Genomic DNA, 25498 nt, shown 5'->3' with positions numbered 1-25498 from the left:
GTGATGGGGAAGTGAGGGGATCCCAGGGGACCTGGTGTCCTGAACCCCCTTTCCCACGCCTCCAGCCTCAGGGCCTGGGAAGAGGGTGAGGTGGCAACAGGAGGAGGAGGTGTCACTGCCAGGGTTCTCACCCAAGCTGGCAGAGGGGCGGGACTGGCGGTGGTGACGCCAGGGCCACTCGGCCCCCGCTTTTCACAAGCACTTTCTTTTTTGGAAGAAATTGGAGTGAGGGGGTGAGGGATCTGGGGTTGATGACCCCCTAACAGCCCATCAAGTTACAGAGAGACTGCCTCCAATCACCTTCTTCCTCCAGGGACTGTCCCCAGGTCCACCTGACTCTGAGATTCATAATCCCTTCTGCCCTGGAAACCGGGGCGGGAGCTCAGGTCATCCTGTTCAGAGGCAGGGGGATGGATCTCTTGACCTGAGGATTGGCGTGGAAGAGAGGAGGGAGAGTGAGGAGGAACAAAACTCCATTTGGCCTTCCACAGTCAGGTACTTAGCAAAAACGTCCCCCAAAAGAGATGTCAGCATTCAAGTCTCCTGGGGAAATTAGTCATTCAGGGAAGTGTTACTGAAATGTGTCGTGTTTCTCAAAAAGTAGCCAGGGGTCCCAAGGTCACCATCTCTTTCAGGCAATGCTGCCCCACTCGGAACAGCAGGCAGAAACTTCCCGCCTCCCTGAAGCATGGGGAAATGGTGGGTAAAAGGGTGGGAGGGGCCAGTCCCCAGTTCTGGCGTTGTCTCATATCGGGTCTCCATTTTCAGGGGATGTGCTGATTCTCCCTCCCCCCACCCTCCCTGGGTCATGCCCGCCTCCTGGGGTCCCCAGCTTCTCCTTCACCTGCCAACCTGCCTCTCGGTTCAGCTCTAGTTGGGAGCAGAGAGTCCCCATGGAGCCCTAAGGGTGGAGCCCTGTTGGGCTGGGACAGCGATATAGAGATGGGGCCAGCCCCCAGGGGAGAAGTGAGGAGAGCTGGGAGGGTGCGGGGAGAGGAGAGGTTAACCTTTAACATGATGAAAATATGAAAGTATTTTTCAAAACCCTCTTTAAAATGTAAATCTTTATCTATATATTGACATGCAAAAAATTCCATGACACCTTATTGAGTGAAAAAAAAAACACATTACAAAGCAGCACATGTGGTGTTTATATAAAATGTGTGTGTGTGTGTGTGTGTGTGTGTGTGTGTGTGTTCGCGCATAAGACAGAAAGGCTGTGTGCAGGGAGTGACGTCTGGAAAGGTGCTCACCAAAATGCGAATCCTGTTTGCCTCTGCGGGATGGAGTTTGGGGTGGTTTATTGTAACAGTCCCATTTTTACTGCTTACATTTTCTAGGAGTGTGCTTTATCCGTATGTGCAAGAAAACTCCCAATGATGCTGTTTTCAACGGGGGGGAAAGGATTGTTTTCATCCTAAGACGACTCTGTTACTCAACAGAAAAACAAACTAGAGAAAGAAAAGCCCTAGTAGTGGTCCTATCTCGCAGGCAGTCCTGCGGAACAAGTTGTGGGGTGGGGGGCGTCCTGCCCCGTCAGCGGGCTCTGAACCTGTTCCCAGCAGCCTTCCGAGCAGAGGGAAGAATAGACTGGAAAGTGCTGCACAGGTCCACCCTCTAGGGTAAGGCTCACAGCCCCTCTGAAAAGGAAATCAGCTTATTTCCCCCATTCTATGGTTGGGAGGCTGCCTTTCAGGCAAGGGAAGTGACTTGCCCAGGTCACACATACCTGAGTGACAGGCAGAGCCAGGGACGAGACTCTGAGCACGGGCAGCCCAGGGCTGCTTCGAGTGCCCTGGCCGCCCGCGCTGGCCCTGCAAACCTGAAGCTGCAGCGGGTGCAATCCCTTTCAGGGAGCTCTTCCCGCTGCCCCCAGCTTCCAGCTCCGCCTTGGGGCTGTTGGAACGAGATGCATGGGACACAGCCCAGCTGGGTCTCTGTCCCCCCCCACCCCACCCCGAGGAAGAGCGCAAACACTTCAGGCACAGCCACCTAGCACAGAGCCTGGGCACACAGTGGGCATCAGTGATCTGCTGAATGTTCGCGGTCTAAGCAGTTCGGACCGGGTGCAGACCCCGCTGCTGCGCCGAGCGGCGAGTGCGGCCGCAAGGCCCTGTGAGTCGCATCTGGGCCATCACCGAAGGCTTCCTGTAGGAGGGGACCTTTGAGCTGAGCCTAGAAGGATGGGTGGAATTTCCACGAGGCCCCAGAGGAGAGAAACAGGCTGGCGTTTCGGGTGGACGGGTGGACTTTTCCAGAAGGCAGTCTTTCAGCGCGAACTTGGCGGCGCGCGGGGACCCGCCACGCCGTGGGGGCCTCCGGTCCTCGGCGGCTGCTTCGAATTTGCCGAGTATTAGCCACGAGGGGGCGGGGTGAGGCGGGGCGGGGCCGAGGGGGGGTTGGGGGGAGCCCAGAGAGCTTCATAAAGCCACAGCAAAGGCGCCGCGACGCTAGTGACAGCGGCCCGCTGGAGAGGGAGCCCGGGAGCAGCTGCGCGCCCGCCAAACGCGGGCGCAGGACCCAGGCGTCCGAGCCCGGGCTCCGGTGGGGGGGGCCCCCCCGCCCCCGCCCCCGCCCCCGCCCCCGGGGCCCCGCCCCTACTCTCGAGACCCCCACGCCTGCCCCCGCGCGGAGAGGGGCCGGTCCCCGACGGCTGCGGGAAGGTGCCAGCCCGCCCCGGATGGGCATCGTGGAGCCGGGCTGCGGAGACATGCTGACGGGCACCGAGCCGATGCCGGCGAGCGACGAGGGCCGGGCGCCCGGCGCCGACCCGCAGAACCGCTACTTCTACCCGGAGCCCGGCGCGCAGGACGCGGCCGACCGTCGCGGGGGCGCCAGCCTGGGGGCGCCGTACCCCGGGGGCGCCCTGGTGCCCGCTCCGCCGGGCCGCTTCCTCGGAGCCTACGCCTACCCGCCCCGGCCCCAGGCCGCCGGCTTCCCCGGGGTAGGCGAGCCCTTCCCGCCGACGGCGAGCGCCGAGGGCTACCAGCCTGGGGACGGCTATGGGGCCCCGGACCCGCGCTCGGTTCTCTACCCGGGGCCGCGCGAGGACTACGCGCTGCCGGCGGGGCTGGAGGTGTCCGGGAAGCTGAGAGTCGCGCTCAACAACCACCTGTTGTGGTCCAAGTTTAATCAGCACCAGACGGAGATGATCATCACCAAGCAGGGACGGTGAGTGAGACGCGCGCCCTGAACAAGTGTTCTGTTTTGTTTTGTTTTGTTTTGTTTTATCCTTCTCGTGTCGGAGCCCTTCACCGTTCGGCTTAGACTTTGGGGGTAGCAGGGAGGGGGTTGTAGTGGGGACAGGAAAGGTCTGAGTGTTGTTTTCTCCTAGGACATAGAACTCAGAAGGGAGATGGAGAGTGGGTGCAATAAGTTGTGGTGGGTTAGGGGGGAGGGTACCCAGAATTGGGGTGCGCCCTTGGATCACTCTCTGCCTCAGTGGGGGTCACGGTGGGCAGAGGGGGACATGTGTGTTGGGTTTGACAGGGCAGGACCCCTCTTAGCGCCTGTGTGTGGGGAAATGGAAGAGAGGGCAGGGTCTTCCTGTACCCAACCCCTCCTATCCCCCCCTGCTCCCTACCTACTCCCAGCCCTTTTGCCAGTGTTGTGCACAGGTCAGTTTGGGGAGGTGGGTAAGACTGGGATTTGGTGACACGGGGAAGCAGTCGCCAAGTTTCCCTTCCGGTAGTACTTTGAGATCATATGTCTGGTGTGAGTGTGTTTGGGGGGGGGGGGATGTGGTAAAGTGTGTGGGGGGCACAGATCCCTTCCAGGCGCAGGCCCTGACGGAAAGCACACATACCCATGGGCCTGAGCAGGTGACGCTGAGCCCCCAGGTCCCAGTTGGCCACCAGTCCCACTCTGCTCCCCGTGAGGTCTGTCCCCTGAAAGTCTGCCTCATCCCTGTCCAGACACTTTCCAGTCTACCATCCAGCCTGGGGAACCTCTGGCTCCATGGCTTAGTGTCCTATGAGCCCAGAGCATGCGGGGTAGGGTTTGGGGCTGAGGGTGCTGCTTCCGGAGAGAGGCTCCTGCGTGAGGAAAGAAAGAGAAACTTGCTGTTAGTGCGTTATTTGTTTAGTAAGCAACACCGAGTGGGCCCGGCCTGTGTCTGGCATGTGAGAGTATGCACCCACCCTTCGCAGTGGGGGCCTGTGTGGGCAGGGGACCAAGGAGGACCTCTGTGTGGAGGGGCTGTGTCATCAGTGCGCCCGGGAGGTGTCGAAGGGCAGATACCCGGTGTGGGGGCTGGGGAGGGAGAAGGGAGAGGCCACCACGCTGGGCCAGGGTTGGGGGGTTGGCATTCAATGTAGACATTGCTGGGATAGTCTTCCCTCCCAGTGATTTCTGTGGGGTGGCCTGGGATTGAGGGACCTGTCCACCAATCACAAACAGCTTCAAGTTGCTGAGTTGTTTCTCTTTCTCTGGGATGAACCCAGGGCAGTTGGCATTGTCTTTTATTATGGCATTGGCCTTCATCCCCTAAACCTTCTGATGGTTCCTCTCTGTGCCCCCCCCCCCCCAACCCCGGCCCGCTGGGAGTGCTCCCAGGCACAGCCCAGGCTTCTAGTCCCATCAAGTTTGCATTGGAGGGGACCCAGAAGATCCTGTCCAGTCCCCTCCCTGCACAGACAGGGAAGCGGGCTCAGAGACACTAAGAGACTCTTCTGAGGTTGCCCAGCATAGCCGCCACTGGCAGAACTGACACCAGAATCCAGACGGTACCCGCCTGGCTTTCTTTCTCCAGCCCCTCACGGCCAGGAGTAAAAACAGCAGCCTATACTGTCCAAAGGCATTGGTGCATTCAGAGTGCTTTCACTTCCATTATTTTACAGTATGCTACGTAGGTCAAGCCGTCTCCCCATTTATAGGTAGGGGTGCGGAAGCCTAGGGACCGAGTGGCTCGCACTCTGTCACCCAGCAGACCTGAACTCAGGCCTGCGCTCTCCTCAGATGGTCAGGAAGCCCTTCCCACCCTGGGGGAAGGCCCTGGCCTCCCTACAATTGGCCCTTCCAGCCTTGAGGGGTGGGGTGGACGGAGCATTGGCCAGAACGTCAGGGACCCAATGGGCGCCGGACTGGCGGCGGGCTGCCCGCGGCCTGGCGAGGGAGGTGTCTCACAGGGATGTGTCTCTGCGGGTCCCCATCGCTACCCTGTGGCCTCCATCTTTCCTTCGTGTTCTTGCTGAATAATTCTCTCTTGATGAGTTTTGTTGTGTCCCTTTGAGATCCATACACCTACTTTCTTTTATTACGAAAAGTTCCAAAATATACGAAAGCAAAGAGAAAAACCTTACAGGCCTCCACCTACCCATCACCAGCTTCGGCAGTAGTCACCCCTGGTCCAATCTTGTTTCTTCTTTATTCTCACTCACCTCACTTCCGCCTCCCACTCCCCAGTCTGCAGCTTTATCGGTGATGATGTTAAGGATTTAGTAAGTAAATCCTAGACACTATGAAAGAGTTTTCATCCTTCAAATTTCTCGATGCGCGTCTAAAAATGGCTTTTGAAAAGTAAACACGGGGCGCCCGGGTGGCTCAGTCGGCTGAGTGTCAGACTTCGGCTCGGGTCATGATCTCACCGTTTGTGAGTTCAAGCCCTGCATCGGGCTCTGTGCTGACAGCTCAGAGCCTGGAGCCTGTTTCGGATTCTGTGTCTCTCTCTTTCTCTGTCCCTCCCCCACTCATGCTCTGTGTGTCTCTCTCTTTCAAAAATAAGTAAACGTTAAAAAAAAATAAAAAATAAAATAAAAGCGAGCACGATACTATTAGCAAACCTGAGAAGACATTCATAAATAGCATCAAATTTCCCAGATTATTTTGTAATTGTGTGTGACTGTATTTGTCACAATCCTCACGCTTTCGATCCATCCTGAGGGACAGCTTCGGACACTCTGAGGTCCCTGTTAGAAGGGGACCTCACCATCTCCTTTGATGCCTCCCTTGGAGCAGGCCTCAGGGGTCCCATGGTGGGGTGGAAGGGACAGAGAACATACCATCCCCAGTTCAGTCCCACTGGCCCCAACTCAGCCCCGTACCTGAACTTGGGCTCCAGCGATCTGGGAAGTCGGCGGCCATTTCCTTGTGCTACTGACTTCTGAAAAGTAAGCCTTGGGCTCAGAGAACGGCACCCTTCCTATCCTGCTTTGGAGAGCTGGCCTGTCCCCCCGTGGGTTCCAGTGACCTGCCAGTCACCACCGCATCACCCACGGCCTTCTTCCTTTATGAAAAATCCTTCCAGCCCAGGCCCACCCACAGCCCCACAGCCTTTTGCCTTGGGCTGACTCACTCCCTCCCAGATCCTTCCTCTCCCACCCACCCTAGACCCATCCCTCACTATGGACAAGCGACAGTCACTCTCTCCTCCATGGGCAGTAGCAGCAAGGTGGGGAGCGGCAGTGGGGGTGGGGATGGCAGTTCCCAGCGCCAGAGACTGACCCCGGCCTCTCTCGGGTGGGACTGGGAGGGGAAAGTGAGATAAAATGTTGGACCGACCAAGTGGAGACGGTGGAGTTGAAGTTTGTGTGTTTGCGAAGTTTCGGGGTGCCTACACCGGACTTGCGCTGTATTTCTGTGTGGCAGCGCGTGTGTGTGCTGTGAATGTGTTGGTGTGCAGAGAATAGTTGATGGTAGACATTCTCAGTAGAGGAAGAGAGAGGCGGGTGTCTGTGTGTGTGGGTGTGTGGGTGTGCATTCATTGCTGGCAATCCCCACTTTTCTGGGTGTGATTAGTTGATTATTATAATTAAGATAACTTTGGGTAGTTCTGTTGTTAAGGAGCTCAATTCGCATTTGTGTATGTATGTGTGAATTTAGGGGTTGATAAAACAATTTCAGTGCTAACCGATCCTGGATCACTGGCCTCCTAGCCATGGTGGTTTTCCCTTCTCTACGTTCCCGACTTGGAGAACTTCTTAGACCTTTAAAACAACTAAAAAAAAATTTTTTTTTGATGTTTTATTTATTTTTTTTTAAATTTTTTTTTCAACGTTTTTATTTATTTTTGGGACAGAGAGAGACAGAGCATGAACGGGGGAGGGGCAGAGAGAGAGGGAGACACAGAATCGGAAACAGGCTCCAGGCTCCGAGCCATCAGCCCAGAGCCCGACGCGGGGCTCGAACTCACGGACCGCGAGATCATGACCTGGCTGAAGTCGGACGCCTAACCGACTGCGCCACCCAGGCGCCCCTGTTTTATTTATTTTTGAGAGAGAGAGAGAGCGTGAGCAGGGGAGGAGCAGAGCGAGAGGGAGACCCAGAATCCGAAGCAGGCTCCAGGCTCTGAGCTGTCGGCATAGAGCCAGATGCGGGGTTCGAACTCACGAACCGTGAGATCATGACCTGAACTGAAACCAAGAGTCCAATGCTTAACCAACTGAGCCACTCAGGTGCCCCTAAGACAATTTTTTTTTTTTTTTTTTTTTTTTTTTTAGTTCTAAGCCTCTTTAATTTGGACTCACTGGCTTAATTTCTCTTGGGGCAGGTGAAAACAGCTTTGTTTTCCATCGGCTGTTTGCTAGTGACTATCTAATTTCCATGAAGTTGGATCTGAGGTTGATGGGGGGGGGTAGGGGAGATCCTTTGATGCCTGAGCACATTTTGCATTTCGATAGGTACAAGGTAGTGCTGGGATATCCTCCTGAAAGGTGATACTAATCTACACTCGCACCGGTAGTGTGTGAGAGGACCCCTTTCCCCACAGACTCAGCGGCGTTGGATATCAGTTGTGAACCACTTTGCCAACATGACTGATGAAAAATCACCTCCTTTTAATCTGTACATAATGACAGTGAATTGGAACATATCAGAGGTGTTCAGGATGGGGTGGAGGGTGTGGTGACCCTGCGAATCATTTCAAGACGGGATAGTCCTGAGCCCTAGCTCAGGAATTTAGAGTCTCGGGCCCTGTCCTCTGAGGGCACGATGGTAAGTGGTCTTTTTAGTTATTTATTTATTTTTTATTTTTTTTAACGTTTACTTTATTTTTGAGAGAGAGACAGAGCGCGAGCGGGGCAGGGGCAGAGAGAGAGGGAGACACAGAATGCGAAGCAGGCCCCAGGCTCTGAGTTGTCAGCACAGAGCCTGACGTGGGGCTCGAACCCACGAACCGTGAGATCTTGACCTGAGCCGAAGTCGGACGCTTAACCGACTGAGACCCCCCCCAGGCGCCCCGTAAGTGGTCTTTTTGAAGGGCTTCCTTTGGCATCAGACGTGTTCCTTCCCAGCAAAGTGTCATGTAAATCAGGGGCTATTTTGGGATTCCAGCTGGTGGTGATTCTAGACTTTTAGGGTGAAATGAGACCTCCCTTCTCTTCTCCCTTTCCCCCATTCTCTTCCCGCTTCTCCTGTGTTTCCCTCTACCAGAGCTAAGCAGGGTAGAGAGATGGCCCCCAGGGCATGTATGCTGCAGTCAGGAGCCCCCGACACTGTTCTCCCACCAAGGATCCATCAACACGGCTCTCCAATCCTTGGCTGCTTCAAGTATAAACTTGGAAGTAACATTGTACATTTCAGGGGCTCCTGGGTGGCCCAGTGGATTAAGCATCCAACTTTGGCTCAGGTCGTGATCTCACGGTTTGTGAGTTTGAGCCCTGCATCGGGCTCTTGGCTGTCTGTGTCGGGCTCGCTTCGGATCCTCTGTGTCCCTCTCTCTCTGCCCTTCCCCTGCTCACCCTGCTCTCCCTCTCTCAAAAATAACTAATAAAAAAACAGAAAAATTTTAAATTACCTTTCAAAGGGTGCTAAGTAGAGACACAATGAATATGTTCCTTCTCTTCCTTTATTCCTACAAGTTTGAAGGGGAGCTGGTTATGATACAAAAAATGTGTGCGACCCGACTGCGTCATAGAAGGAGTCGGTGGTAGAGACGAGTTGAAAAATATCGCCCCAACCTTAATTGTTCAAGGCCTCATCCGTCACCTTTGATTTCTCAAGTCGGCTGGCCTGCTGAGCCCCTGGGTTCCAGAACTCTGGAAGCTTGCTTGGGGTCCTTCAGCCCTGAGGGCCTGAGGGCTTTGGTAGCTCGGGGCCTGGGAGAGGGTGGAGTGGAGGAGGGACCGGATGAGCTGAGTTTCGCATCTTTCAAACTTCTTAACAGCTCTCAGAGGAAAAATGAACGGGAGTGACTGTCCCCACTTACAGGTGAAGAAACTGAGGTTTGGTTTGGGAATTAACTTATCTAAGGTCATAGGGCCAGTAAGCCTCTTTTTTTTTTTTTTTTTTTTTTTCTCAGCATAGGAGAGTCCGGAGAAGACAGGAATGTCGGGAGACCTTCCCAAGGTTCTTAAGGGTGTCGTTCTGGGAATGCCTAAGGACTAGGATGCCCCCGAAAGTGTTCCTAGGTCTCTGGCACTCTCCCTCCCCCAGGTCTTCTGACTCAGGGACTGGTGTCTTTCTTCCCACCCTGCATGACTTCTTGTAGGAGGAGGGGAGAGGTGTGTGGGAATGAAACGTAATTCTGATGAGGGTGAGATTCTGCCATCCTGCAAAATCTGCTCTTCCTGCTTGGGTTGGAAAAGAAAAGCCAAGCCATCAGGATCGGTGATGGTGGAAGTGGCGAGATGGGTGTGGTGTGAAAGTGCTTCCTTCTCCGGCTCTCTTGCTCTGACGTGATAGAGGATAATACAGCATCCCAACCTCGACTTCCTCCACTTTTCCTGGGAGCCAGGCCTTTGAGAGTGGGGACTGTGCTCAACAGAGTCCTCTTTCAGGTGGCTGGGAAGTTCCACCTAGGATTTTAGCTACTTCTCTGAAGGCTGAGGCCTGGGACAGGCCATCCACAGACATCTGGCCCCGGGGGGGGGGGTGCTGGGGGCAGGGGGAGCCTGGGTGCCACAGGGCTGGGAGCATCATGGCACCGCGAGGACCACAGTGGAGAGGATGGGGCGGGGACTGAGATGGGACGAGGGCTTGGGAGACTGAGGCATGAGGGCCTATGGGGAAGTGCCTCTGGGGGGCTGGCTTGTGGCTTTGCTCCCGGCTAGGAAGCAAACTAAGATTCGAGACCGTGTCCATCAACTGACCCTCTGAAAGAAGAACAGCGAAAAAGCCCTGATTCATAGTGTTTGCTGATTTCCGTGGTGTAACTATCCCTATGGTGGCTGATTTCAAGCTACGCTTGTGGTATCCCTGGATGCAGAGTTGGGAAGAGACGTGCCGTAGCACGGTTATCTAGTATTTTCCGCCAGGTGGGAACAAGAGATGTAAGTAACCTCAAGATGGGGCGCCTGGGTGGTTCAGTCAGCTAAGCGTCTGGCTTCAGCTCAGGTCATGATCTCATGGCTGGTGAGTTCGAGCCCCATGTCGGGCTCTGTGCGGACCGCTCGCGGAACCCGGGAGTGTGCGTTGGGATTCCGTGTCGCCGGCTCTCTCTGCCCCTCCCCCGCCGGCTCTCTGTCTCTCAAAAATAAATAAACATTAAAAAATTGAAAAAAGAAAAAAAGTCACCTCAGGAGCAGAGATAACAGGAAAATGTAGTAAACGAACTGAGAAGCGATGAGTTTTGCGTATTTATCACCTCGGCTGATAATGTATTTAATTATAAGTTGATATAATTTCAGTTTTAGTTATGGCATTGTTTAGCGACTGGCTGACATTTCCGCTTGGCTCTCTTGAGGGGTGGAAGCTGACTCCAGCACATCGCGGAAAGCCTTGGCACAGGGGTGGCTGTCTGCGACCTTGGGGGGCTGATGGATGTTGGTGGATCTTTCTGTTCTCCCTAGGCGGATGTTCCCGTTCTTGTCATTTACTGTGGCGGGGCTGGAGCCCACCAGCCATTACCGGATGTTCGTGGACGTGGTCTTGGTGGACCAGCACCACTGGCGGTATCAGAGCGGCAAGTGGGTGCAGTGTGGCAAGGCTGAGGGCAACATGCCAGGTAGGAAGCCCCCTGGAGAACCCTGGATGCTCTTTTTTCGCCGAGACTGAGCGCCCCCTGGTGGACCCAGGAGGAACCCGCGAGCCACTGCCCGCTACACCTAAGCCTTAACTCCCCATCCCACCCTTGTCCCCTCCCACTTCTCACTCCCCCCCCCCTCCGTTCTGTTTGTCCTCTCTTCTCTCTTCTGCCTTAGCCTGTCTTCTGCTCAGTCCTCTGTGCCCACCTCCCCTTGCCCTGACCCATCTAGTCCTGCCCCTGCAGCCTTTTCGACATCCCCCTCCGAACAGGCAAAGAAGCCCCATCTCACCAGGGCTCTGGTCCCCCGGGGGCTGCATGCCAAAGAGGTTAACTGTCCACAGGAAACCGCCTGTACGTCCACCCAGATTCCCCCAATACTGGAGCCCATTGGATGCGCCAGGAAGTTTCGTTCGGGAAACTAAAGCTCACGAACAACAAAGGGGCCTCTAACAATGTGACCCAGGTGGGATTCCTCGCCACCCCCCACCCCTCCTGGCTGATTCTGTTCTGTGAAAGTCCCTTTTCTTCCTCTCTGACTCTGGTTCTTTTCCATGCACCGTGCGGGGAAGATGAGGTGGGAGGAAGCTGAGTCTCAGGGGCAGACACGGGGTTGCATTCAGGATGACATGGGCCAAGGTGGCCCTGGGGGTTTCTTCATCAAACCCGAGGCCGCCATCACTTGTGTGCCATGCTGGGCATAGGGTTGGTGCCCGCGGCCTCAGGAAATGGACGCGGAGTCTAAGTTGAACAGAGCCTTGAGAAGCCTTGGTCACAACGGACATCTGTGGGTAGGAAACAGGGCAAGAGGGCAGCAGTGGTGCCCTGGAGAGGCTGGGCACCAGAGTTAGAAGGCCTGGGGGAAGCTACGTGGTAGCAGGGCAGGGGAATGGACGCTAGGACCTCAGGGTCCCTTCTAGCCTGGCCACAGGACCAGCCGTGGGTGGGGGTAGAGGACCCGTAGACCCCCACAAGCATCTGGCTCTCTCTCAGATGATCGTGCTCCAGTCTCTCCATAAGTACCAGCCTCGGCTACACATCGTCGAGGTGAACGATGGGGAGCCGGAGGCGGCCTGCAACGCCTCCAACACGCATGTCTTCACCTTCCAAGAGACCCAGTTCATTGCCGTGACCGCCTACCAGAATGCAGAGGTGAGGGCTGCCGGGCGGGGCTGAGCCTCGAGGGACAGGAGGGGAGAGGGAGGCCCACAGGCTTCCTTGGTGGGGAATTGGGAAGTTCTCTGGCACCAGACTCAGGACTCAGGTGCCTCTATTTCCCCTCTCTCCAGATCACTCAGCTGAAAATTGATAATAACCCTTTTGCCAAAGGATTCCGGGAGAACTTTGAGTCGTAAGTGCCACTGGGTTCAGCTCACCTTTGCAGAGGGCCTCCTCTTGGTTCCTCCTGGGACTCGGCTCCAGACTGGTGCTGAGCACGTCTCCTTCCCTGGGGGTGGGCAGGGGTGGGGTGGATGCTGGAGGGCCGGCAGGGCAAGAGGGTCCAGGGAGGGACGTGCAGTAGGCAGGCTTACAGGTCAGTGGTTCTGTTTGTGACCGCTTTTCTTGCCTCCTTTTTTTTTTTTTTTTTTTTTTTTTTTTTAAGCATGTATGCCTCTGTTGACAGCAGCGTCCCCTCCCCGCCTGGACCCAACTGTCAGTTGCTTGGGGGAGACCACTACTCTCCTCTCCTACCCAACCAGTATCCCGTTCCCAGTCGCTTCTACTCCGACCTTCCCGGGCAAGCCAAGGATGTGGTTTCCCAGCCTTACTGGCTGGGGCCCCCCCGGGACCACAGCTATGAGGCCGAGTTTCGAGCGGTCAGCATGAAGCCTGCATTCCTGCCCTCCGCCCCTGGACCCACCGTGTCCTACTACCGAGGCCAAGAGGTCCTGACGCCTGGAGCTGGCTGGCCTGTGGCCCCCCAGTACCCTCCCAAGATGGGCCCAGGCAGCTGGTTCCGCCCCATGCGGACTCTGCCCATGGAACCCGGTCCCGGAGCTTCAGAGGGACGGGGCCCGGAGGACCAGGGCTCCCCCTCCGTGTGGACTGAGATCACCCCGCTGCGGCCGGAGTCCAGTGACTCAGGACTGGGTGAAGGAGACTCTAAGAGGAGGCGTGTGTCCCCCTATCCTTCCAGCGGCGATAGCTCCTCCCCTGCTGGGGCCCCTTCTCCTTTTGATAAGGAAACCGAAGGCCAGTTTTATAGCTATTTTCCCAACTGAGGGGATGACATGGGGAAAGGCACAGAAACAGCGTTATCAGGTTGGAGGACACCAACCAATGCAGACGACAGACTCAGGACTGAGAGGCCCCAGCTCCCTCTGTCTCTTCTCCTTTTGTAGTTGGTTGAGGAAGAGGGGGTCCTGGGGTTCACTTGCTGCTTCCGGCCCACGATGAAACCTGAGAGGAGTGTCCCCTGCCCCTTCCTCGGCCCTAACTACAATCATTTCCCTGGTGCTGCTTCTGGCTGTGGGTTCCCAGCTGGAGAACAGAGAACGGAGAACAAGAGGGTCTTGGCCACGAAGGAGCTTTCCGCTCTTCTCTGGGACTGGGTAGGGGTCCGGTGGGGCTGGCTGGGAACTGGAGACCGTCTTCCTTTATAGAACTGACTTTGCGCCGTTTCGTTTGCGCCGACGACTTTGGGCGGCTGGCCCGGACCCCCCCTGCGCAGAGACAGTGGGGTCCCAAGGAAGGGCGGGGAAGGGGGGGTTGGTGCACACCTCAAGAAGCGAAGTCTTTGGGGGTGGTGATTATGGGGGCACGCACGCTTTTTTTCTTTTTCTTTTTTGGAATGGGGAGGCTATTTATTGTACAGAGAGTGGTGTCTGGATATATTTCTTTTGTCTTCATCACTTTCTGCAAATAAACATGAAACTGGAGAATGTGTCCTGCTTCAGGGCCCTGGAGGGGGACGTGGATGGGGACTCACCCCGCTGGGATTTGCAGGTGCACCAAAGCTCTCCAACAACAGCTGCACTTCCCAAGGACCTGTGCCTTCTTCTAGAAACCCAGAGTGGCTTCACTCAGGGGATCAACAGAGCAAGACCACATGTCCTGAAGGTTGATGGTTGATTCCACCTTGTAAGGCACCTTGGGACAGAGAACGGTTCCTCTGCCTGACCTGCGGAGGAGGGGTGGGAGGGCGAGACCCCAGGACAGGGCTGGGTGGGGGCTGGGAGCTCTGTGGGGAGACGCCTTGATTTCTCTTTGCATTTTTTTAAAGATTAAAAAAAATTTTTTTTAATGTTTATTTATTTTTGATAGAGTGCGAGCGAGGAAGAGGCAGAGAGAGAGAGGGAGACATAGAATCTGAAGCAGGCTCCAGGCTCTGAGCTGTCAGCACAGAGTCTGACTCGAGGCTCGAATTCACGAACGATGAGATCATGACCTGAGCCGATGTCAGAGGCTTAACCAACTGAGCCCCCCAGGCGTCCCCTAAAAAAAATTTTTTTTTAATGTTTATTTATTTTTGAGAGAGACAGGTTAGGCATAAAACCCCGAAGCAGGCTCCAGGCTCCCAGCTGTCAGCACAGAGCCCGATGTGGGGCTCGAACTCACAAACTGCGAGATCGTGACCTGAGCTTAACCTGAACACTCAACCAACTGAGCCACCCAGGCGCACCTCTGCAGTTTTAGCAGCTTTGGTTCTCCATCGTCCTCTTAGGGTTATTCAAAGGTTAAAGGAGTAAATATAAATTGAACCACACGAAATTGCTGTTTTTGTAGGTCAAGAACAGCTAAATATGGCAATTTCATACGATTTGAACTAGCACATGTGAAGGGTTTAGAACAGTATCTGATAAACAGCACTCAATCTGTAAATTATTGTTATAATTCTCTAGCTCTGTTTCTCTCTTTCCCTCTCTCTTTATACACATACTGAATTGTATTTGTAAAATAACACCTGCTTCTTTTAAAGAATGTAAGCAATGCATAAAAGTAAAAAGCACTGGGGCGCCTGGGTGGCTCGGTCGGTTAAGTGTCCGACTTCGGCTCAGGTCATGATCTCGCGGTCCGTGAGTTCGAGCCCCGCGTCGGGCTCTGTGCTGACAGCTCAGAGCCTGGAGCCTGTTTCAGATTCTGTGTCTCCCTCTCTCTGACCCTCCCCCGTTCATGCTCTGTCTCTGTCTCAAAAATAAATAAACGTTAAAAAAAAAAATTAAAAAAAAATTTTAAAGTAAAAAGCACTAAATTATCCCAAATCTTACCACCCATCAATAATTATCATTAAATGCTAACTGGGTTAGATAGACAGACAGAAGTATATTTTTTATAACGTTGGAATCATACTGAAAATGCCTTTTTAAAAACAAAATTGGGGTGCCTGGGTGGCTCAGTCGGTTGAGCGTCCGACTTCAGTTCAGGTCATGATCTCACGGTCCATGAGTTCGAGCCCCACGTCGGGCTCCGTGCTGACAGCTCAGAGCCTGGAGCCTGCTTCCGATTCTATGTCTCCCTCTCTCTGCCCCTTCCCCACTCACGCTCTCTCTCTCTTTCTGAAAATAAATAAATAAACTTAAGAAAAAAGAAAAAAGAAAAAGAAAGGAGCTTATGGGAAATGTCCAGAAGTTAGAAGTACTCCATTTGCCTAGTCCCAGTCCAGGGTATCCCCCACTCCAGTGGGGGAGGCGGGTGTCACCATGGGCCCTTGGGTGTTCTCTCACTTCTGTTGGAGCTTGGAAATCTCCGTTTCTGTCACAGTTCACATCCCCTCCTTTCCTGGTCTCTATCCAGAGGCCGTTTTCATCACCTTCTAGTTAGAAGAAGGAAAAGATAAGACGTATTTGTTTCCAGCCTCCTTGGATTTGGAAGCTCATAATTTTGTAAATGACATGAGCGGTTCTGTCATCCTGCGCCGAGTGCAAATTATTCCTCCCACCCCTTAGGCTATCACTCCCTGGAGTTATTAAGTGTTGGTATAAAATTAGGCCTATTTCCTGGGGCGCCTGGGTGGCGCAGTCGGTTAAGCGTCCGACTTCAGCCAGGTCACAATCTCGCGGTCCGTGAGTTCGAGCCCCGCGTCAGGCTCTGGGCTGATGGCTCGGAGCCTGGAGCCTGTTTCCGATTCTGTGTCTCCCTCTCTCTCTGCCCCTCCCCCATTCATGCTCTGTCTCTCTCTGTCCCAAAAATAAATAAACGTTGAAAAAAAAATTAAAAAAAAAAATTAGGCCTATTTCCTTTTCTGGGAACTGTGGTCAGTAATTACAGTACTCTTCTCCCCCACTGTTTTTATTTTTATTTAAGTTTATTTATTTATTTTTAGTAATCTCTACACCCAACCCGGGGCTCCAACTCACCACCCTGAGTCGCATGCTCTTCCCGCTGAGCCAGCCAGGCGCCCCATCCCCCACTGTTTTTAAATGGTTTTGTTCACTTCATTAGATATATTTACACCCTCTATTATCTTTTTCCAAAAGTGTGGGGGCATATGTTTTGATGCTTTTTTATTTGACTCATAAAGGTTCATTACTACTATTCCTTCTCTACTAAATGTACCTTTTACTGAAAAGAAAAAACACTGAAAATGCTAAAATACATCTTTCTATGCATGAACACGGGATATTTCTTCATTTATTTAGGTCATTCTTTTTTTTTTAATTTTTTTAATGTTTATTTATTTTTGAGAGAGAGGGAGAGACAGAGCGTGAGCAGGGCAGGGGCAGAGAGAGAGGGAGACAGAGAATCCGAAGCAGGCTCCAGGCTCTGAGCTGTCAGCACAGAGCCCGACGCGGGGCTCGAACTCACGAACTGTGAGATCATGACCTGAGCCGAAGTCAGACGCTCAGCCAACTGAGCCACCCAGATGCCCCTCTTTAGGTCATTCTTAAGGTCCTCAGTAAAGTTTTATAGTTTACAGGTATATTTATTCTTAAGTATTAAGGTTTTTTTTCTCTATACAGGGCATTTTTAAAAAATACATATTTTCAGGGTGCCTGGGTGGCTCAGTCAGGTAAGCATCCGACTTCAGCTCAGGTCATGATCTCAGGGCTCGTGAGTTCGAGCCCTGCATCAGGCTCTCTGCTGTCAGTGCAAAGGCCGCTTCAGGCTCCCCTGTCTCCCTCTCTCTGCCCCTCCCCTGCTCATGCCCTCTCTCTCTCTAATAAATAAACATTAAAAAAAATAAAAATACGTATTTTCTAATTGTGAATTATAATTGATTTTTGTATGCCAATCGTAAGATCCAGCCATTTTACCAAACTCTCATTATTTTTAGTGATTTGCTATAAATTCATTACTTTCTTTATGGCCAATTGGATCATTTCAAATAATGACAGTTTTATTTCGTCCTTTCTAATCATTATACTTCGAATTTCTTTTTCTTAGCTTATTGCACCTGCTAGAACTTCAAGTGCTAGTTTCTTGCCTTTTGGGGGATTCGTTCCCTCCTATTTATTCCACTTTTCCCCTCATATTGGTTTGACATTTCTATTATTTTAGTGGCTACTTCATACATCTTAATATGTACCTTTAGGGGCGCCTGGGTGGCTCAGTGGGTGAAGCGGCCGACTTCAGCTCAGGTCACAGTCTCGCGGTCCGTGAGTTCGAGCCCCGCGTCGGGCTCTGTGCTGACCGCTCAGAGCCTGGAGCCTGTTTCAGATTCTGTGTCTCCCTCTCTCTCTGACCCTCCCCCGTTCATGCTCTGTCTCTCTCTGTCTCAAAAATAAATAAACGTTAAAAAAAAAAATTGAAAAAAAAATGTACCTTTAACCTACTAAAATCCTAATGTTGAATGATATTTTACCCTGTGTTCTGTTCAATAAAACAATTTTAGATTAGCTCTTATTTTCCCCCCTCTTGATTTACTATTGTTTTCTCTCCTAATCTACTGATTTTGAACACTTCCAAATACATAGACACACATATCTGTTTGGGGGGGGGGTTGGTTTGCTTGTTTTGTTTTTTTCACATATATATATATTTTTAAGTAAACTCTACATCCAACGTGGGGCTCTAACTCACAACCCTGAGAACAACAGTCCCATTCTCTACTGACTGAGCCAGCCAGGTGCCCCTTCAGTTCTTTTTTCATCCACACAGATGATACTCCTGTATTACTTTGTTGAGATAATACTTGCTTGGGCTTAATTTTATGTCACCATTCTCTTGCTCACTTTTCCTCTTTGCTTTTCTGCCTCTTTTTTTCTTCAACTAAATCCTTTACAACTTCTTTTCAACAGGTATCTTTGTAAATTCCTTAAAAGCTTGTTTCTTACAAAGATTATTATTTTTCTCCTTGTTGTTGGATGGTTTTTTTGCTGAGTAAACAATTTTAAGTGGATAGTAATTTTTTCTTATTTTATAGAAGCTATTCCGTCATCTTTTGGCTTCTATTGTTGTGAAATCTGCTACTAGTGTAATTATCATTCTTTAAAAAAATGTTTACTTTTGAGAGAGAGCAAGCAGGGGAGGGGCAGAGAGAGGGGGACAGAGGATCTGAAGTGGGTTCTGCGCTGACAGTGGAGAGCCCTATGTGGGGCTTGAACTCACAAACCGTGAGATCAAGACCTGAGCCAAAGTCAGAGGCTCAACCAACTGAGCCCCAGCTAATTATCATTCTTTTGTAGGTCATCTGTCTTTCTCTTTCTGCTTTCCAGATCTTCTAGTTATATTTGGTGTGTAGCAGATTTATTATGATGTGACAAGGTATGAATTTATTTTTGTTGATCATATTTGGGATATACTGTACTCCTTGAAACTGTGTATCCATGGTTTTCATCAATTCTGAAATTTCTTAATTATTATCTCTTTAAACATTAATTCTTTCCAATTTCGCCCTTTGGGACTCTAATCAGATAGATGTCAGAGATTTTCATTCTATTATTATTCACGTCTCTCAACTCTTTATTATGTTTTTTCTCTTTGTCTCACTTTGCTGCTTTCTGTATAAATTCTTGAGATATATCTTTTCGTTTAATTCTACTTTCAACAGAATCTAAAATGCTGATTAGCCTACTCACTGAAAATTTTTTCTCACAGTTTACAAAGTACTTTTCATAGTTATTTTGTGCATCTCCGTTAAGTTTTTTTAATGTTATGCTTTGCATTTCTTTATTTTTATTTTTATTTTTAGTAATCTCTACACTCAATGTGGGGCTGAAATTCATGATGCTGAGATCAAGAGTCTCATGCTTTTCTGACTGGGTCAGCCAAGCACCTCATGCTTTGCATTTCTATAAGTTCTAATTTTTTTCCAAATTGTACAATCCTGATAATTTCCTGTTGTATGTTTTCCCTTATAACTACATTCTTTATTTCTGTAAATATTCTACACACAACCATTCTTTATTTTGTATTTGACAATTCCAGATAATACTGGAGGTTGTTTGTGGGGGGTGTGGTGGTAGTGTTGTCTAAACATGTTGATTCTTCTGATTATCACTCGCAATGGATTTGCCTTCTTGCACACGTGGGTGTCTTTGTAAGGTCATGTTTGATTTTTAACCCATGGATGTCCTGTAAGATTAACTTGGGGAAAATTTCTTCCACAGATGTTGCCTCTGATTCAACAGATGGGGAACACCAAATTATGGCTGGACTTTTCCCTCTAGCAATGTAGTCAAATTTCTTGGCTCAGGGCTCCAAAAGAGTGAGACAGAAGCTTCCAGGCCTACCCTTTAGAGCATCACTCTACTACATTCTATTGGTCAAGGCCAGCCCATATATAATGAGAGGGAGAATAATTTTTCAGTTGGATGATAGGGGTAGCATGTACTGCCTAACCATTATTCTAGGATTTTTTTCCCTTCACCATCATGTTGGTAGATTGAAATTGTCCATGGGACATTTCAACATTTATTTATTTTGGGGACAGAGAGAGACAGAGCATGAACGGGGGAGGGGCAGAGAGAGAGGGAGACACAGAATCGGAAACAGGCTCCAGGCTCCGAGCCATCAGCCCAGAGCCCGCCGCGGGGCTCGAACTCCCGGACCGCGAGATCGTGACCTGGCTGAAGTCGGACGCTTAACCGACTGCGCCACCCAGGCGCCCCAAGTCCATAGGACATTTCAACGGATACGGCAAGTGCCACAAGTGAGGGCACACTTCTTCCCAGATTGCTATTTGTTAAACCTTCATTGCCACACCACTGGAAGCTGGTTTATTAAGTTGGGGCACTCACAATGAAATCTGAGAGGAGTTAGAGAGGTCTTCTCTCCTAGGATATTATTCAGTTCTCTTAAGTTCTCCTTTCAAATTTCTCCCTGGCTGACAGCATTCTAAGAATGGGATATGAAAAGAGAAATTGGGGGTCCAATTTTTTCTTTTACACGCTCTCTGCCTTTAATCTTGACTCACCTTTCTTAGCCACTGTCTGTGACATACCCAAGTCCCATGTCTATTCTCACTTTCTTCAGAGAATAACACTGTTCTTTTTTTTTTTTTAAGTTTTTTTTTTTTATTATTATTCATTGAAGTAATCTCTACATCCCACATGGGGCTCAAACTCATGACCCTGAGATCAAGAGTCATACACTCTTCTGAATGAGCCAGGCAGGCACCCCACAACAGTGTTCTTTCAGGACATATGTGACTGCTCAGGGTAGGAAGCGGTCAGGGGAAGCTCAATACCCATGATTTCAGATTTGTAGCCAATCCACCAATTTTCAACACCATGCCTCAATGCCACCTGCCACTGTGTTTGATACTCCTAACACCTGAGTCTATTTTAGGTTATTTGGTGGTAAATCAGCTCACCTATTGCTAATTCTGTTTGTAGGCATTTCAGGGTACAGCTGCATTTTAGGTTGTCATTGCATCTTGCTTAATCAGATACTCCTCCTCCTTCTGCTTCCTATATCCCCAAAAATTGTTGAAATGTGTTGTCTGCCTTTTCCTCTGCTATTCTCTTTGCTTCTGTGGTTCTATGCATTAAGAGAACCTCTAATTTTTTTTTACATTTATTTATTTTTTGAGAGACATAGACAGAGCACAAGTGGGGGAGGGGCAGAGAGAGAAGGAGACAGAGAATCCGAAGCAGGCTCCAGGCTCCGAGCTGTCAGCACAGAGCCCGTCGCGGGGCTCAAACTCACAAACCGTGAGATCATGACCTGAGCCAAAGTCAGCCGCTCAACTGACTGAGCCACCCAGGCGCCCCAAGAAAATCTCTATATTATCATGTTAATAACTAATATACATATTTAAACTAAATACTCTTCATTGATTTTGAATGAAAACTTGTAAATCTTTTAGTCATCATAAGCTGGCCTCCCTCCCTCCCCATTTTATTTTATTTTTTAAAGTTTATTTATTTATTTTGAGAGAGAGAGAGAGAAAGAGAGAGAGAAAGCAGGGGAGGGGCAGAGAGAGATGGGGAGAGAGAATCTCAAGCAGGCTTCTTACTGTCAGCACAGAGCCGGATGCAGGGCTTGAACTCATGAACCGTGAGATCATGACTGAGCTGAAATGAAGAGTCAGACATTTAACCGAGTGAGTCACCCAGGCACTACCCTTTCTCCTCATTTTAGGAAAATTTTTATTTAATTTTATCTCTGATTACCTTCAGTTAGTATTTATTTTTCTAGGATATGTGTAATTCTTTGGCTTTGTCTCTATCCTTTGTTCTCTTCCTATTTTTATCTTTTAAAACATGTTATGTGCTCTGGGAAAAATTTTCAAATTTATCTTAGTAATGGACTATTAACTTGGGGATGATTGAAGACTAATTTCTAAGGAGACAGTGATCCAGAAGTTTAAATACTTGTACTTATGATTTACATGAACGCTTTGCGAGAGTCTATGGCTACAGCTATGTCTTATATGTTGTTTTATAAGAGCTAATAATGACAAGAGTTACAAATAGCTGGGTTTGAAAGTAACTGTTGGGGTTAAGATGTGAATTTTGATTAAGCACAATTTTAATCTTTTCTCATACTCAGCAAAACCCAGCTTATTTGTGTTACTCATACTTAAATTACCAATGGCTTCTCCAAGTAGGGAAGAGGAACACAGGAATTATTTCAGGAAATATCTAAACACACACACACACACAACTGCCTATGCTTATATCCTTATATGACAAGTACCCTTTTATTTAAAAAAAAAGTTTTATTTATTTAAGTAATCTCTACACCCAGTATGGGGCTCAAACTCATGACTCTGAGATCAAGAGTTGCATGCTCTTCCAACTGAACCAGCCAGGTGCACCCTATGATAAGTATCTTTATGTGATGAAGGAGAAATTGTGGCATAGATATGTGGCTGAATCATATCCTAACACACCAAATCAGATTGGTCTTTCACGACACTAACTTGGTTTTCCTTCAATTCAATTGTGCTCTTTAGAACCTTCATTGAGAGTTTAAATTCTGCCATTGGATTTTAGTTTTCTTTTCAATTTCATGTTATCTCATCTATCTCCCCTTCATCTTGGCCTATATTATTGTATCTCAATTCTCTCTTAACAGATTTCTTATTTCTTTGAGGATGCTGAAAAGTTCCCTGGAGTTTTCTTTTGGATCTTGAAATGGCAAGGTAATTGTGTGAAGCAATTTACTAATTGGGATTATTAGCTATAAATCAGTGATATGAATAGTTGAACTATAACACTTTGGGGGTAGAATAATAGATATTGTATCTTTAGACCATACTCTTCTTTATGAAAACTCTACTCACACCCTCTTCTTTCCAGGGGTCAATCCCTGAAGACCATGTTTATACAATGTGGCCCTGCTCTGCTTCATACCTCATCATAGCTGATTGGAAGAAGGTTGATACATGAAGGAATTGGGTTGAAGAATCATTTGGGATTCTTAAGTTTGGGATATTGCTTAAGTTTGGGTTGTATAAACTGTGGTGCAGTGGGGCAGCCAAGTATATGAAGATTCAGAGAATGCAGTTTTGGGAAGACAGGAGCAGATGTGTGAAGAGATAAAGTAATAAAATATGAGAGAGGGAGTGAGTGATAGCAAGAGCCAAAGTGAGAGTGAGGAAGAACTTCCTAGTTCTAGTTCCTCTTAAGTTCCTACTAAACTTCCTCTCTTTCTCCTCTGAGCCACACCCATGTGTTAATGATAGTTTCCGTTTAGTTTGGAGTGGGAGTCTGGGACTACTAAGAGAGCTTTGATTAAGATATCCATTTCCAATTATAATAGGCAAATCACGTCATTGTGAGTAAGAGGATGAAGAAATGCGGCACATTCAGTTCCTACAGTAGGAGGATGTGTATCCAGCTCACCCCAAAGTAATATCAGATGATTAGGAAAAAAGGTGAAAAGGTGTAGGAGTGGGTTAGGGTGGGGGGAGAGAGACCACATCCTCATTTTGCCCCTGTGGAAATTATTTTATGATCCATGAGAAGGTTGATCCTGTCATTCCTAGGCATTACTAAAGTGTTATTAAAATGCAGGTTTCATATGAGTATATGGTTGAGTCATATTTTTTCACCCACCGTGCTAATCTTTGCCCTTTAATTGGTGTATTTATACCATTTATACTTAATGTAATTACTGATATGTTGTGAATTAAATCTGCCATTTTATTTTTTGCTGTAGGATTATTCTCTCTTTTTTCATTTTTCTGCTTTCTTTTTTCTAATTTCCTGAGTTACTTGAATATATTTTTAGAATTCCATTTTGATTGATCTATGCTGTCTATATCATATCTCTTTATAAATTTGATTTTAGTAGTTGCTCTAATTATTACCTTATATATCATGTATGCCTTGTAACAGTCTTCTGGTGTTATTTTACCAGTTAGAATGAAATCTAGAGGCGCCTGGGTGGCTCGGTTGGCTGAGCGACCGACTTTGGCTCAGGTCATGATCTTATAGTTTGTGAGTTTGAGCCCCGCATCGGGCTCTGTGCTGACAGCTCAGAGCCTGGAGCCTGCTTCAGATTCTGTGTCTCCCTCTCTCTCTGACCCTTCCGCGTTCGTGCTCTGTGTGTGTGTGTGTGTGTGTGTGTCTCTCTCTCTCAATAATAAATAAACGTTAAAAAATTAAAAAAAAAAGAATGAAATCTAGAAAACTTACTTCCCTTTACTCTTCCCATTTTTAGTATAATTGTCTTAAAGATTTACTCTATGTATATTTAGAACCACATCAGATCGTGTTATAATTTTTGCTTCAGCCATCAAACATAATTTAGAAAATTCATGCAAAGAAGGAAAGATTACTGAATTACTCATATTTTTGCTTATTGTGTTCTTCCTTCCTTCTTGATGTTCCAAAATTCCTTCTTCTTTAGTTTCCTTTCTGTTTAAAGAACTTTCTTTTTTTTTTTTTTTTTTTTTTTTTTTTTTTTTTTTGAGAGAGAGGGAGACACAGAATCGGAAACAGGCTCCAGGCTCTGAGCCATCAGCCCAGAGCCCGACGCGGGGCTCGAACTCACGGACCGCGAGATCGTGACCTGGCTGAAGTCGGACATTTAACCGACTGCGCCACCCAGGCGCCCCTCTTTCTTTTTTTTAGGGCAGATATGCTGGTAACAAATTCTCTTAGTTTTTCTTTATCTGAGAATGTTTTGATTTCTTCCTTATTCCTGAAGGATATTTTTGCTGACTAATAAGTTTCTAGGCTGACAGTTCTTTTCTTTCAGCACTTAGAAAATATACCACCTCGTTCTGGACTTTACAGTTCCTGATGGGAAATCCACTGCTATTTGGGTTGTTTTCCCCCTGTAGTAAAGATGTCATTTTGTTCACACTGCTTTCGAGATTTTCTTTGTCTAGTTTTCAGAAGATTGACTGTGATGTGTCTTGCTGTGCATTTGAATTTTCCTATTCAAAGTTCACTCAGCTTCTTGAATTTGTAGGTTTAAGGCTTTTGACAAATTTGGGACATTTTTGCTGTTATTTTTTTGTGTACTTTTTCATCCCTGTCCTTTTTCTCCTCTTTTTGTGAGACTGTGATGACAGGAGCATTAGCTCTTTTGTTATAGTCCCACAGGTCCCTGAGGTTCTGTTTGGTTTTTTTTTGTTTTGTTTTCAGTCTATTTTATCTCTGTTGTACAGTTGGATAATTTTTATTTTTCTATCTTCCAGTTCACTGATTTTTCCTCTACTCCTTCCATTTTACTATTGAATGCATCCATTGAGTTTTTAGAATTTCTATTATATTTCTCAGTTCTAAAATTTCCATTTGGTTCTTTTTCATGTCTTCTATTTCTTGCTAAAACTTTCTATTTCTTTAATGAGGGTTTCTATTTTTTTCATGTGTTTCAAGTGTACTTGTTGAACCATTTTTACTATGACCACTTTAAAATCTTTGTCAGATGATGTTAACATGCCTGTCATCTGTGTTGCCATTATTGATTTTCCTTTTCTATTAAATTTGACAACCTCCTGGTTCTTGATATGACAAGTGACTTTGTATTGTAATTTCTTTTTTTTTTTAATGTTTGTTTATTTATTCTTGAGAGAGAGAGAGAGACCACGTGCACAAGCAGGAGAGGAGCAGAGAGAGAGGGAGACAGAATTCCAAGCAGGCTCTGTACTCTCAGTGCAGAGCCCCATGGGACTCAAACTCATAAATCATGCAATTGTGACCTGAGCCAAAATCAAGAGGACGCTTGACTGAGCCACCCGGACATCCCTGAAATACCTACATTTGGGCATCATGTTGTGATACTCTGGATCTTATTTAAACTTTTTGTTCTATCTGGTTT

The 25498-nt window shown here is 48.6% G+C and overlaps 1 protein-coding gene across 1 annotated transcript; it reads left to right on the top strand.

Moving 5' to 3' along the window:
* The first annotated feature begins 2465 nt into the window (after window positions 1-2465).
* TBX21 (T-box transcription factor 21) lies at window positions 2466-13776 on the top strand. The gene is made up of 6 exons (XM_043584223.1): window positions 2466-3171; window positions 10725-10879; window positions 11242-11363; window positions 11891-12049; window positions 12187-12248; window positions 12501-13776. The coding sequence occupies exons 1-6, from the start codon at window positions 2681-2683 to the stop codon at window positions 13117-13119; spliced, it is 1608 nt and encodes a 535-aa protein (XP_043440158.1). The 5' UTR covers window positions 2466-2680; the 3' UTR covers window positions 13120-13776.
* The last annotated feature ends 11722 nt before the right edge of the window (window positions 13777-25498 follow it).

This window comes from Prionailurus bengalensis, chromosome E1 (genome assembly GCF_016509475.1).
Source record: "Prionailurus bengalensis isolate Pbe53 chromosome E1, Fcat_Pben_1.1_paternal_pri, whole genome shotgun sequence".
Classification (NCBI taxonomy): Eukaryota; Metazoa; Chordata; class Mammalia; order Carnivora; family Felidae; genus Prionailurus; species Prionailurus bengalensis.
This window is presented reverse-complemented; position numbering and strand designations above follow the sequence as displayed.